This window comes from Herpailurus yagouaroundi, unplaced genomic scaffold (assembly GCF_014898765.1).
Source record: "Herpailurus yagouaroundi ecotype Mexico unplaced genomic scaffold, PumYag 165, whole genome shotgun sequence".
Taxonomy (NCBI): domain Eukaryota; kingdom Metazoa; phylum Chordata; class Mammalia; order Carnivora; family Felidae; genus Herpailurus; species Herpailurus yagouaroundi.
Genome location: NW_024412406.1, coordinates 11,383,062 through 11,399,345, shown reverse-complemented (window position 1 = coordinate 11,399,345; position 16,284 = coordinate 11,383,062). Strand labels below are relative to the sequence as shown.

Sequence of the window (16,284 nt, the reverse complement as noted above, 5' to 3'; positions counted from 1 at the left end):
AGGCAAAAGTCCCCAGAATAGCCAACACCACAATATTGAAGGTGAAGAACAAAGTTGGAGGACTGATGCTACCCAACTTCAAGACACTATAAAGCTACAGTAATCATAATGTGGTATTAGTGAAAGAACAAACAGATCAAAGGAACAAAAGAGGGAACCCAGAAATACACACCCATATAGTCACTGACCTTTGGCAAAGCAACAAAGGCAATACAATGGGGCAAAGACAGTCTCTTCAACAAATGATACTGAAATGACTGGACATCCATGAACACAAAAATTAACCTAGACACAGATCTTACGCCTTTCATAAAGCCAGTAGACCCAAATGTAAAATCCAAAACTATAAAACTTCGAGAAGAGATTATGGGAGAAAATCTAGATGACCTTGGGTATGGTAATGCCTTTGTAGATGTAACATTAAAACAAGATCCATGAAAAAACAATTGATAAGCTAGACTTCATTAAAATTAAAATTTCTATTCTAAAAAAAAGACAATAATATGAGAATTACAAAGGAAGTCACAGACTGGGAGAAAGTATTTGCAAAAGATACATTTGATGAAGGACTGTTGTCCAAAATACACAAAGAACTCTAAAAACTCAACAATAAGATAACAAACACCACAATTAAAAAGGACCTTAACAGACACCTCACCAAAGAAGATATACAGATGGGGGTGGAGGGGGAGATACACATATAGCAAATAACCATATGGAAAGATGCTCTGCATCATATGTCCCAAAGGAAATGCAAATAAAAATGAGATACTACTACACACCTATTAAAAGAACCAAAATCCAGCATACTGACATCATTGCCAAATGCTGACAAGGACACAGAGTTATAGGAACTCCTATTCCTTGCTGGTGCCAATGCAAAAATGGTACAGCCACTCTGGAAGACAGTACTCTTAACCACACAGTCCAGCAATTGTGCTTCTTGATTTTTCTTCAAAGGAGTCAGAAACTACGTCTACACAAAAACTTGCACATAGATGTTCATAGCAGCTTTATTTATAATTGCCTAAACTTGGAAGCAACCAAGATGTCCCTCGGTAGGTGAGTGGATAAACGATGATCCATCCAGACAATGGAATACTATTGAGTACTAAAAAGAAATGAGCTATCAAACCTTGAAAAGACATGAAAGAATCCTAAATGCTTGTTACTATGTGAAAGAAGCCAATCTTAAAAGAGTATGTATCTATGATTCCAACTGCATGATACCCTGGAAAAGGAAAAACTACAAAAACAATAAAAATACCAGTGGTTGTCAAGATTGGGGGAGAGAGGAGGAGATGAATAGGCAGAGCACAGAGGATTTCTAGGGCTGTGAAAATATTCTGTATGATATTATAATGATGGATATATACCATCAGACATTTGTCCAAACCTATAAAATGTACAACACCAAGAATGAACCCTAATAAGGTAAACTACAGACTTGAGTGATTATTATATGTCAACGCAGATTCATCCTTTGTCAAAACACACACACACACACACACACACACACACACACACACAATAAACCATTCTGGTGAGTGACGTTGATCATGCAGGAAGCTATGCCTGTGCGGGGATGGGGAATATATGAGAAATCTCTGTACCATCCTCTCAATTTTGTTGTAAATCTAAAACTGCTTTAAAAAAATATTTAAAAAAAATAGCAAATAAAAAAGTCTGACATTTTGTAGTAGCACGAAGTGTAACAAAGAAAAGATAATAGTACAGTCGTAAATGTAAATGTACTAGACTGAAGCCTCCCTATCTGAGTTTGAGTTGTAGCAGCAGATAGCCTTTTTACCTTGCTTTCTTGATCTGTAAAATGAATCAGACTAGAGGAACTTGAAAATCTTTCAGCTCTAAAAGCCTATGAATCATCTTAACACAAACCAGAAAGCTTGGAATAAAACAATACACTTGAATAACATCACCCAAAAAGCCTGTTGAGTGTTTTCAAAAATGGACTATTACTAAAGTTTTTTAAGTCTTAAGAAAAATCATGTAATGCAGATGGCTGTTCCATTGTTAAAACAAACATTTCACATGCTTTCTCAGCCATTTTAGTGTTTTTACATGATCCACCCAAATATCAAACTGGTATCTGAAACAATAGTTTGGACATTTTCCATGTTATGAAACATCCTAAATGTTTTTTAAAAAAGATTCTGGTAAATGATATACAAAACATTCTTTCAAGAAAATGTATACTTAATTTTAGTGGAATTTCTTAGAAAAAATATTTATTTTTTCTTAATTATCAGCAAGTGATATATATGGAAATAAATGTGTAGTGGCAAACGCCAGACCTTAGAATCAAAAGACACAAGTTCAAGTCTTTACCACCTCTAACTTACTGTCCCTCGGGCAAATTAAAAAAATCACCCGAGCTTCAATTATCCTATTTGTAAAATCAGAGGTTGGACATTCTCCAACCTTTTCACACTTAGGACCACTTGCACTGTTTTTCTTCTATACATACCATATCTCCTGCATTTATTTAGTAATAATAAATCATCTTCCTGTTTCTTCTACCAAAGACTGCCAATCTGAGATTCGGAACAACTTGTGATATGAATTCAGAGATATATTTCTAACTCAAAGCAATAAATCCACCAAGAATGAATGCAATATTTCTATTAGGTTGTTGAAATACCAATAATGACACCTATTATAAATTGAGTCTAGCAACACCAAGCTGAAAACCACAGGTCTAAAAGATATCTAAGACAATCAACACAGTGGGGAAAAAAGTAAAAACACTGCATTTTTTTCATTTGTTCAAATGAAACCAACAATGTCAGGTACTGTGCTCTCATGCTTTACTTTTTAAATCAAAATAATTGATTCCCTCCCCGCCCCCCAGATTACACTTATTTTTTGTTTTCCCTCCTTTTCTTATTGGGCAGGGTGGTGGTGGTTAACCATGTTTATCTTTCAGATTGATTGGCTTTCGAAGAAGCAGTTTCAACTTTAAAATTTTTTATTGCAATCGTGGATAATATCAAACATAGTACAATGCAGTAAGTATTTTCTGAATAAATGAAAGAGTAAATGCTACATCCATTACATGCAGAAGTTTTATGGAGACTGTCTTCACTGCCTCACTGAATCTTAAACCTAACAGCCCTCAACCATACAGTTGCCTGTTGTTTCTTTTAAAAAAAGTGCTTTTAGTCAATGTTTTGACTATCCATACTCCTCTCACTTCTCATGCCAAGGAGATATTTATCTTCTCAATTACTTGTACTCCATGTAGTATGTATAGAAAGATCATGGACTGAGCACTTCTTCATTCACATTTGTTTTGAACAGAGCTTTCAATTTATTCATGTTAAAACACAATAAAGACTCAATGATTAAAAGTGGTGCATGAATAAATTAGACAGATGAACAGAAGAGAATAGAAAGTCCAGAATAAAACTAAATACACAATCCTGGGATGCCTGGGTGGCTCAGTCGGTTAAGCATCTGACTTTGGCTCAGTTCATGATCTCATGGTTCATGGGTTCAAGCCCCGTGTCAGGCTCTGTTCTGACAGCTCAAAGCCTGGAGCCTGCTTCTGTGTCTCCCTCTCTCTCAAAAATAAATAAACATAAAAATTTAAAAACAGAATCTTAGTATATAATAACAGTAAAGTTTCAATTCAGTGGGGATCAAAGTTGAAGTCATACTTGAGGTATAAATCCCAGATGGGTCAAAGATTGAAAGACAAAAAAAATAAAACTATGGAAGTTCCAGAAGATAACATGAGTGTATTTTTTATAATCATACAGTGGCAAAGGCATTATTAACTCTGTTAAGATTACAAGTGCTACATAAGACTATAAAAGATAGACCATTCAAATATACTAAAAATAAAACCAAACTTTAAAAGAAAATTTCACCATAAACAAAGAGAACTTGAAAAATATTGGCAAGTCATATTATAAAGGCACATACACATATACTCTCTTATCAAATAAGAAAGAATAAAAGACCAGCAATCTAACTTTAAAATGAGCAATAGACAGGCCTATGTCAGTAACATAAAGAGTACAGAAATGGCTCAGCAATATACAAAGATACAGTTGATCTCATTCACAATAAAAGTGTAAAATAAAACTACACTGAATACCATATTTCAACGATCAGATTGGCACAGATCCAGAAGTTTGACAGCACCTTGTGTTCCTAAAGCTGTGGGGAAACAGGAAATCTCATATACTGCTGGTAGGAATGTATACTGTTAAATCTCTACTGAGTATAATCTGGCTACACCTATCAAAATTATATGTGTACATATTCTTTGACTCAGTAATTCCACTTGTAGCAATCTACCCAACAAATATACTAGCACACACGTAAAATGATATGTGTATGAGGCTTTACCCAGCAGGATAATTTATAATAGAAATATAATGTAAATAATCTAAATGCCCATAGGTTAGAAACGAGTCAAATAATAATAAAGGCCTATACATATCAATACAGAAGGCTCTTCAGGACATATGAAGTGAAAAGAGAAAATTGTACAACAGTGTGTCTGGAATGCTAGGGGATAAAATAATATGTACTTGAATTTGCTTTTGTATGTACAAAGATTCTGGAACAATACAAAAGAAACCAGCCAATCATAAGTTAACTTGTTTGGGGAACAGGGTAAAAACTGTGCTAATTAGGACAAAAGTAGGGGAAGACTTTTCACTTTTCGTACATTATTTATTTTTAGTAAAAATAAAAAAGAAAAATTAGATTAAGGATTTAACTGAATTTGAACTAAACTCCAACTAAGTTCATAGGTAAAAGGAAAATAAAAGGTAAAAGATTTTTAAAATGTCTATTTGGAGCAGTGGGAGAACTAGATACTTTGAGGGGCTCTCAGGCTATCCCATTACAGAACACTAGTATTTCTGTAAATCTGAACTTACCCGTACCCTACAATACACAAATTTCACTCCCAGGTGTGTTCCTTGAAACTTACCCATGTGCACCAGGAGACAGGTTCAAAAATGTTCATAGGAATACTGTTTATAGCAATAAAATCCTGAAAATATCTCAGTGTAGCTCAATACATATACAATGGCTTAAATACTATGATGCAACAAATTCATCTTATATTACAAGTGGGAGAAAAAAAAGCCTTAGAAAATACACAGTAATATTCTTTCTAAATCTTTGGATTAAACAATTAAATCTTTTGGATTTAAACAATTACTGTTAAGGATTCATACTTATTTGGTAAAACTATGAAATACAGGGTGAGGGTACTACATATAAAATCCAGAGAGTGTCACCCCTGTTGTGGAGATGCATGGGAGGCCAAGGGATATGAAAGAGGAGAATGTAACCATAATGATATTGGTAATGTTCTGATTCTTAAATTGAGTGGTGGGTTCACGAGTGTTTATTTTATTATCATCTTCATAAATGTGTTAAATACTTTATGGATCAAGTTGTATTTTTTCACTAAAGATGGTAACACACGAGTTTAACATTTCTTAGCAACTGTAATTCTGTACTGAATTCAGAAAACTCCATCTTTCTAGGCAAGCTGATGAATAAGTAATTTTGAGGATTAACCTTATTTTCTCCTTCTGCTTATTGCAGAGTTCCTTTGATAACAGAGAAAATCAATTAAGTAGTTATTAATACTTCAATTTTTAACCTCTAGGTATTTTCATCTATATGTCATTACTATCCTCTCTTCCAGGTATGAAAATGCTAGATTTAGAAACCTTTCAATTCCCATAGATCTCTGAGAATAAAGAGCATATATTTCAGATTTCTAGAACAAATTTCCAAAATGAAATTTCAATCAGACTTTAAAAAACTATATCTCTTCTTTCAAAAAAAGGTCATAAAAGGTTCTCCAAGGGACTTCAGTATGCAGATAACTGCTACCCTAGCTGTTTACTATACACTACGTGTTTAAATTCAGTCAGTTTGTACAACTCAGGCCAAAGTTTGTGAGTGTTTTAACCATATATATTTTTTTTCTGGTTATAAAACCAATATATGTTTATTATGGAAAAAAAATCTCTGCTTTTCCATATCTTTTAGTTAAGCTTTAGAAAGAAATGTGCCTAATCTTTGTATTCTTCTGGTTTCAGAAAGTCTGTGCTAATTCACAATCCTACTAGCAGTATCTGAGCACCTGTTTCCTCAACATTTAGCTTTATTATTCTTAAATCCTTGCCAATTTTTTTGTTTATTTATTTATTTTGAGAGAGAGAGAAAGACCACGAGCAGGGAAGGGGCAGAGAGAGGGAGATAGAGAGAATCCCAAGCAGGCTCCACACGGTCAACACAGAGCCTGATGTGGGGCTCAAACTCACAAACCGTGAGATTATGACCCGAGCCAAAACCAAGAGTCGGACGTAAAATCAACTGAGCCACCCAGGCGCCCCCTCCTTGCCAATTTTTATGGATCAGAAATTACATGACATTTATTTTAATCTGCACTTTCCTGATTATGCAATTTTTCATGATTTAATATCTGTTCTTTTCAAATGTCTCCTTAAGTCTTTTGGCCATTTTTCTGTTAGGATATTAACCTCTTAATTTATTATTATTAATCTCTATGTGTCCTTTGTGTATATTTATCCTGTTGCTATATATGCTGATATTTATGCTGTTTATCATTTGCCTTTCATTTTCCTATGCTGCTTCATGAATTCATTTTTAGTTTTTATGTACCTAACTCCTTCTCTTTTTTCTTTATGCTTTCATCCTTTACTCTTAAAAAATACTCTCACACTACAATCAATAAATGCATCTTTAAATTGTTCATGTGGTTTCCTTTTTAAAAAAGCATGTATTTGAATCTTTTTTGTGTAAAAATGAGTCAAACAAGTTTTTAAGTTCGTGGAAATTTAAATTCATTCAATCTTTCCTGAGAATATTTCAGAAAAATATACTATCTTTGTTCATCTGATTAATACTTAATCTGCTTAATACTGCCTCTCTCCTCCTGAGATTCAATGGGCAAGACAAGAGAATCCTAATCCTAGTAATAAAAAGGACTATAGCTTCTCACCACTCAGGCAAGTCCAACATAGCCACCAATGCAAAAGGAGGGGAGTATCTTTCTGGAACATTTGGATCTTCCTTCCTTGATTCAGGGGAGGAATAGCATTTCCACCTGCCGTTTCAACAGGTGCAACAGCAATGGCAATGAGGATGTGTCTGTCTTGTTGCCCCCAACTGCTCCAGTTAAATAGCCCTCTATTTATGGGATAGGACTTTGCTCAAAGATAATCATCCAGGGCACAAATAGCCCAACAATCTTTTAAAAGTAGTTAGCTGCAAGTCAGCTACACTCTTGGATTTCCAACATAGTATTTATGTCCAATTAAATAAGTAACCTGATTGCTTAGTTTAATATTTAAATCCAACCAGCTCCAACTAATTTAGTTGTCTCATTACAAAGTGGTTTGTTAGGGGAGACACAAAAGCAGATTGTTCAGGGTACTCTGCCATAACACTTAAAGAATCTATTAGTCTGTTATCTTAAAAGTACAGCCCTCACCCATACCCACACAAAAAAGCAGAGGTTGTAAATACAGTATACAGCATATGGGAGACAAGCCTACAATCTATCTTAAGCCATATCACTGGGATGATGTAGCCTCCTGGTTTCAGGATGTAGATACAGAGTTTAATAATAAATGGATGGGACACAAAAGTGACCAAAAAATGGCAAGCCAACTACAATACTGTAAAGGTCGATAAGAATTCTATCCCATCCCAAAAGCATTTGTCCTGGGTCATCTCTAACGAACCTAGAAGAGCCAGCATATTTCACAGGGGCTAAATAAAACTTTTTAAAAGGTTAACGGAAAAATATTTATGTGAAAAATGCCTCCAAATAATCTTTTAGTGGGTGGATTCAGCACATACCAGTGAATACCTTTGAGCTTAGTCCAATTTTGAATTAAGCTAGAATTCACCTTTAAGAAACAATGAACCTGTTTTTAAGTAAAACCCTGTATTAATAAGAAACATGGAATGTGAATACAAAATAAAAGATATTATCAACTGAACTGTATCTAAATATTTTACAAAGTTTTCCATGAGCTGTCAGTAGATCTTTAAAATCCATGATCTTTTTAAAAACCTGTTAGTCATTCATCTGTAAAAATCTATCTTTTTATGTGTATGCCAAGCATAAAATTGCCCCATGCTAAATTTAACACAAACCTCACCTTACAAAGTTATGTGTTCTTGCACTTCAACATGACTATGACAGTGATTCAAAGGGTAAAAACACACCTAGAACAGTCTACCTTTTGCTGCAATTCAATACAATGAAGAAAGCCTGAGAAGTATGCAAAAATTAGGTCCATATTTTAAATCTGCAGGCAATCAAGCCAGGAGCCAGGCTATGCAATCACGATCACTTGCAAAACCATTTAAACTATTTTTTGTTGTAATTGTTAGCAGTTTCTTATGACTGTAATCTTAAAAAAAAATATCTTCCACTTCAAAAATTAAATGCACATGTACATGAACTTTTTTTGTCTACTTAGAGTTAGGTGTTAGCTGTGCCAGGTTAAAATTATCTTCTTTCTCGTTTCCAATTCTGCATTCCCTGCTTTTAATTTTTGTACACTATGGTTCCAAGTTAATTTCATAATATTTATCAAAATAATGCTTGGTTAAGTACAATTTGTAAAGTAATATAAAGTTTAATAAAGAAAACACTGTAAAGAGTCACTTTATGATACCATTCTGTTTTTTACAAAGTAATATGTTACCTTTTCAGATGTTATTCAAGAATAGTTACTCGTTTTACAAATGTTAGATCATTAATGATACTCAGCATGATAAACTGGCATGCGCATTGAATTAGAAGATGTGAAATGAGTTGTTCAAAGCCTGAAAATATGCCAGAGGGGCAGACAGCACTGACAACCTCAAATTCCTCTCTTCCCCCACATGTGCCATCCTAAGAGATGCCTGCTCTGACCTTTGCCTGCAAAACTCTTAACACGGGCATTCTTCAAGGGACAGAAACCACTCAGGGCAGAATTTCAAACTTAGGGAATTACGCAGAAAAGAATCTAACATGAATGTTACCGTTATATACAGATTTAAATTAATTTTCAGGTAACAGATTCATTACCTGAATGATCAATTGCTAAGAAACTAACTTTTTCCTAACGTATTTCAGAGGACGTGGGGCACTGCTGGAGAGCTCCAGCTATCAGGGAGTAAAACAGTTACATTTCAGAGTGGAGCTGCCCTCATCCTCAGTGGTAACCTGAGGCAGGGACCCGATCAGAGGGAAGGACCCTGATATTGGCTTTCTCACCTCTCGGAGTTTGGAAGGGCTGAGGGATCATATCCTTCTTTCAAATACTCAATTTGAACTACTGGAGACCAAAGAAAGTTCTAAAGTGTGAACGGTTTGGTTAAGTTTTACGCTGACTCCAAACAGCTTTATCACTTCTAACATTATGTCTAAAGCAAATCTTGTAGCATTCTTACACATTTCTGATCACTGAAACTCACTGGCCTCTTTGTGCCATCTCTCCCCCTACTTGCAAGTAAGTCCCAAAACGCCTTAACACGTTTAAAAAAAATCAACAAACACATAAAATTAAGAGCCAAAATGTCACTGGTAAATGATGGAGTTTGCAGGTTATCTATAATGTGATTTCATGTTAAAACTATCAAGTTAATAACCATCCGACTTCCATATTCAAACGTAAAGTGTTTATATTCTTTGAAAAAATATCTAGTGCCAAAAGTAACTATTCCAATACAAACTACAGATAACACTGTTCATGAAAAACGTCTGACAGATAAAAAGTGTAACCATGGAATTTTTGTTAAGCCTACATAGAATTATGTAATTTTTATTTAAAAAGGGAGGGAGAAGGCATAGAAGAAAATCAACAATCACTATGTGCTTACTAGGAAACAGACACCATGCTAAGTACTTTATATATAACCAAGATCAATTTAATGCTTACAATCCTGTACCAAATAATCATACACCAGTATATTCAAACATCAAAGGAATTAAACACAAACTTTCTGAGAGTCCTGAACTGATTTCCATTTTTTTTTCCCTTGGGCTATGTGCTAAGCCTATCACATTCATCATTCTTATATAGAGAGACCAAAGGCTCAGAGTCATATTAAATTATTTAAGTTATTCCCAGAAAGTAACTCATGAATACAATTACCTCACTGAAATATTCTTTTCAAGAGGCTCGTTTTGATGACCCAAGAATTCAATTCTCAGAAGTGTGCTTTGATAAAAGTTTGTGACTAATTTCATTATACATCAAGAGATAAGCTGTGAATATCAAAGAATACTGTTCATTATGACAATTTACATATTTAGGCTTAGTCAGCTTCCAGAAGTTGTAAGGAAGAGAAACAGAGTTAGAAAGGATATAAATTTGGCTTCACTGAGGACTTCATTTCATAGGGTCTTCACAGGCTGGCTATTTTGTTTTACCGATTTACAGTAAAATGGTCACATTAGGGAAAATAGATACTTTTTGGGAGAGGTGGGAAGAAGTTAAAGAAAGACAAATGAGCTTCCACAGCTTGATCATGTACCTTTGAAAAAAGAAATAAACTGGAGATTTTTACATGTTGACGACACTATAATTGGAATGAAATTGCTCACAATTTTATGTAAATTTAATAAAACATTAAAAATTCTAACAACTTAGTACAATGTGAAAAATGTTTATTACTATGTTAAATGAAAACACAGTACAAACTTCCATGTATATTATAATTATGTAAAAACGTGTGTGTACCTAAAAAGAACTGAAACATGAAACAGTTGATTTAGCGTATAACGGACTTAGAGATAATTGCTTTACTTTTTTGATTCTTTTCTATTATAACAATGTTGCAATAAAAACAACTTAAAAATCAGATCATTACCATGTGGAGTAAATGGTACTATCTCTGCGGTGACTAAACCATGCTAAGAACTTCAGTGCTTATGTCTTCTGTCAGTTCCAGGAAAGCAAACACCACAACTTCCTTGTCTTCCATGTGACATCTCCGGCCCAAACAGATCCAATAAATACCCGGCGCCAGACTAATCACTGGACCAATGACGAACATCAAGTGTAGTTAACATGAAAGTGAAAACTTACTGTTATTTGTTGGTTCAGGAAACCCAGCCTTTGGACCACTCCATCCTTTGTTCTCCCCTGTCTGAAAGATTAAATCAATTGTTTAAATACAGAGAAATAGATTTATTCAAAAAGAAAAAAGTTAACTGATCAACTAAAGCAAGGACAAAAGTCTCTCAAATAATTATTCTGCTTATTCTATCTCTGATGCGAGGACCATGGACACAAAAGTAACTAGTATGAACAGTATCATTTCTTCCTTTTCTACAGGAGAATCTATTCTTATGTCTCCTGCTTTTATCTGTTCATCTAAATTTACAACTTAAGTAATCAAGAAAGCCCCATATTCAGTACATGTATCATATACAACATGGGCTCTATCTAGATGGTTAAAAAGTAAACAATTCTTATTCAAACAGTAAACAATAATAATCGTCACAAATACTGAAGTGACTAAAAGAGCTGCTTTATTGCTCCTGAGGTCAAATTAACAACAGAAATATTACTGTGTCTGTTCTGTAAAAGTTCTACGACTAGGGTCATGCAACATTGCTAATGACATACACAGAAAATTGAAAACTAAGTCCAAACTTTAAGTAAAATCTGTAATATCTTTAAGTAAAACTCTGTCAAATGATTTGATCTCTGTTTCAGATAAAAATACATCCAGAGAAACTAAGATATTTTGAAGTAGTATTTTAGTCAAATTAATAAGTGTCTAACTGGCTATGTTCTCTTTGTGTGAAGCTGGTATTATTGATACAAAGTACTCGGGGGGAAGAGACATATTCTTATTATAATCAGCATTTTATATTTACATTATCAGATGCCAACATTCAAATGGATTAACTCCACATATAAGCACAAAATACAATTCTAGCAAATAGATTACCACTGTGGAAGGACAGAGGAGGAGTAAATGTTCGTAAATGCAGATGGATGTTGATGGAAGATCTGGGGAGACCCCAGTTCCACGTTCTCTGTGCTACACAATACGAGATCACTGAGAGACTTATAGTTTGAAGAAAGTGTAGTAAGGAATGAGTCACCCAAGGGAGGGGAAGAGCAGGCAGATTAAAAGAATGCAGATTCTCAGGCAGATGAGGGCTCAGCTGAAATTGGTAATAATAAATTTAGCATTTCATTCCTCCTTTTATTCTACTTATAACCAAGGTTAAGTATTAGATTATATTCCCTATGTCTAATTTTTTACCTTCAACTGAATCTCAAGCCTACTGTTCTTTGATTTCTACCCCAACACTCTAATAAAATTACTTTTGTAAGGTTTCTTCTTAAACATAACAGAATGAACAGAAAGAGTAATCTGTCTCTCCCCAAACATCTCTAAATTGATAACCCAATAGTCCATAAACTCTCTCTCCCTGTCTTCTGCCCACCTACCCCCCCAAACAGAATATGAAAGGAGTCAACAGCAGAAGAGAGAAGCCTACCAAAGTCTGGAAGCTGAAAAGCAGATACACAAGTTGTAACTGACCTAGCAGATGTGAATAGGCTAAAACTAGTCTGAAGAGTGAGAAGCCAACAAAGACCTTACAAAAAAGTAAACTGATTTGTGCCCCCAGGATCCCAGAAAGCCCCAGGAATTAAAAGCACACCTGGTATTTCTAAAGATGAATGTTGAAAGGACCTGAAAACAGGAAGACTGACTGGACGTCTTTCAAAGTGCTATGAAATCTCCAGGTCACCTCTTTGACCCCAAAAAGACAGATTTCTTAAGAGGGGTCCTCTTAGAAAAGGCTAAAACAGAGACTCTGAACACCTGGCACAGCTGTAGGTGGGAGTGATGGGCCACATTGCAAATGAGGAGATAGAGTCTACCTACACTTATCCTGGAAGAGAAGACCCCCAGTGCCCTTCTTCATTTTGGCCTCAGAAGAAAAAGCCAGGCCTCTGACCTACAAGGAATGGCAGAATTAACACAGGGAACAGAATAAAACTTCCAAAAAAAGGTTAACATTTTTCAAAGTTCCCAGAGGCATGAAAGAAATATTATAACAACTAAACAAGAATAGGAGGTTATAAAAAGGAATATTCTGAGGATGAAGAAGAGCTCTAGGAGGTCAAAAATACAATAGCCAAAGTAAGCAATTTCAAAGAAGGACTGGAAGACACAGTTACAGAAATCTCCTAGAAAACAGAACAAAAGTAGGGAGAGATGGAAGGGAGGGGGGAAGGGAGGAAGGAAGGAAAGATCAGAAGATTATCCATAGGACTAGCAGGCATCCCAGAAAGAAACAATAGCAACAATGGAAGGAAAGAAATTACCAAGGAAATAATAAGAAATTTCCCACTTAAAGAATATTTATCTCTAGATTGAAATCCAAATGCAGTGGGGTTCAGGCCTCACTTCCCCTCCAGCCCCCTCCCCTGGTCCCCTATCCCTGGGGTCATTGGTTAAAAAAAACCAGTAATAAAAGGGTTAAAAGAAATCCAAATGCCCAAGGTGATTTACCAAAGAATACACACATCAAGTCAATTATCCATGAATTTCAGAATCCCTGGGAAAAGAAAGTCAGAAAAGCCTAAAGAGGGGAAAAAAACATGAAAGTTTCATATATAGGCTGAAGAATCAGAAGGCTATGGAGTTTCAAGAGTAGTCCTCGGAGGCAGAAAACACTGGTGCAATGCCTTCAGGAATCCGTGAAAAAATTATTTCCAATTAAGAATTATATCTCAGAAAAACTATGAATTAAGTGTGTGGGAAATAAAAGAGTTCAGACCTACAAGATCTCAAAAAATATTTACTTCTCAAGTATCTTCTACAGGGAATCTACTAAAGTATGTGCCCATCAAAATAAGGAAGTAGATCAAGAACAAGAGAAACCATCCAGAAAACAGGCAACTCAACAAGGGAGAGAGGCAAAAAAATTTTTCAAAATAATGGTGAAGAGAAGAACCAAAACAGTAGATCTGCAGCGGACCTATCAATCATCCCAAATTAGAAGAGGATAAAGAGCTCCAAGAAAGATTAAAAACAAAAAATGAAAAAATTACATGATGTGTTTACTTGGCAGAGTCTTAAGAGTAAGTTAGAAAGATGCAGAGAAGTATACATGTGGAATATGTGTATGAGAGTTAAGTCTTCATTTTTCATAGCAAGCACTCAGATACTATCTAAAAATGAAAAATCTAGAAATAGCAATATGAACAACCGACAACACAAAAATAATAGAACAAACAGCTGAAGCATGTGGTAAATGGTTGCCTCTGAAAAAGAGAAGCAGAAATGGCCAGTAGCAGGGCAGAACAGCATATTTCTGTTTATTATAAATCTTGAACCTTTATACTATTAATCTTGAAAAAATCTTGACTTTTTATACATATATGAGTATTACTTCGACCAATATAATAATCAAATATAAAAAAGAGTGAAGGGGGCTCCGGGTGGCTCAGTCAGTTTAGCATCCTACTCTTGATTTCGGCTCAGGTCATGGGCTCTATGCTGGGTGTGGAGCCTGCTTGAGATTCTCTTTATCTCTCTCTTTCTCTCTCTCTCTCTCTCCCTCCCTCCCTCCCTCTCTTCCTCTGCCTATCTCCCCCACTTACACTCTCTCTCTAACAAAAACAAACAAAAAAAAATGAAGCATGTGTTAATTACGTCTTGATGTAGAACAAACTCCAAGATATAAATGAAACCCCAATATATGAGTGGAAAAGAAAATCAAGATGTAAGAACAGTATACCTTGAAAAGGTGTAAAGAATGTTCCACTTTTCCTTAGAATGTAGAAACGTTATCAATGAGAAAGCACCAGGAAACGTAAAAAGTCATAACTTGTCTTGAACCATCAGAGATCTGAGATTGTAAAGCATGTAAGTGAAGTGAATGTATGTGACAAACCCCTCTGGGGAGAGGCAAGACTCAAAGTGTTTCAACACTGGTGGAGCAAGGAAGGAAGAGATGAACGTTCTCAATGCAGGTGAGAAGAAAGTACATGAAATGCCAATAAATTCTAAAAGACTGAGTGTGGGCTAGCACAATAATTTAGAAAAACCAGGATCGTCTGGCAGAAGCTCTTTTCCATGGGCCTCTCCTGAACACTGAGGAAGACAATCAGAGGTACAACTGGAAACCAGAGAGAGCCTCACTCAGTGGAGCAGGTATGCAGCTGGTGAATGTCTGCCACTGAGAGGAAAGCATGGAACTTTACACACTTCTTTAGACTTTCCTTTTGTACAAAGCAAAAGCTCAAGCCACTAGAGAAAGGGGAAAAACAAATACCAACTGCCTCTGGGGTAAGGACAAGAAATTCTGTTGCCCCAGAGGCTTAGGCAAAGACTTGTTGCTTCTGGAAAAGGAGTAAAAGCAAAATTTACTTGCCCCTGGAAAAAAAAGAGTATAAAACCCTCCTGAAAGCAAGGCCCTGCCCCAATATAAAGCATAGGTCTGAAAATGCTGACAAGGGGACAGGACATTCTCTTGCACCCAAGAGCACCCACAGATCCAAAGTCAAGTTTGGCCACCATGGGGAAGGAAGCAGAAACACTGATAAAAACCCACCTCTGAGACCCAGGCACACAAAGTCTGACTGAGAATGAGGCTGGGCAAGAAAATCATGAACTATGTTCCCGTACCCACCGCATTCATAACCAAGTAATAAGCACCAACAGCTGACTGCAGAGTATACACAAAGCCCTCACCCCCTGGCACAGTGAAGAAGGACTGTTGAAATGTAAGGGCAGAGCAGAAACACTGAGGAAAAACCCACCCCCAAACCTCACCCCACACAAAGTACAGATACCAGCACTAAAGGAATTTGAAGTCAGTAGTGATGACAGCAGCAACAAAACTCAAAATGGGCTCAACTATGACAAGATGGATGCCACCCTCCACACTACCTGTCTGACAGAAGAGAGACGCCTATTTCTCAACATAAATACTAACTCAGCCTCCGTGATTTCTCAATACACAACATCCACCATTTACTAAAAAATTATGAGACATCCAAAATCACAAGAATAACCCATTGTCAGAAGATAAAGAAGTCAAGAAAACAGGACCCAGAGATGACCCAGATGCTAGAATGACAAGAAATAAACTTTACAATATCTATGACTAACAGGTTAGAAGATTTAACATAAAAGACAACATGCATAAACATATGGGAAATTTCAACAGAGAGATAGAAACTATAGAACAAAAGCAAATGGAAATCCTGGGGGTGAGAC

At 35.7% G+C, this 16,284-nt stretch overlaps 1 protein-coding gene across 13 annotated transcripts in view; it reads right to left on the bottom strand.

Moving 5' to 3' along the window:
* The window catches only part of STAU2 (staufen double-stranded RNA binding protein 2), a 313,378-nt gene that overhangs the window by 148,257 nt on the left and 148,837 nt on the right, over window positions 1–16,284 (bottom strand). For all 13 annotated transcript variants that reach the window (XM_040487583.1, XM_040487582.1, XM_040487585.1 and 10 more), the window contains one exon: window positions 11,118–11,178. In XM_040487583.1, the coding sequence (XP_040343517.1) occupies window positions 11,118–11,178 (61 nt within the window). The remainder of the gene's footprint in view (window positions 1–11,117; window positions 11,179–16,284) is intronic.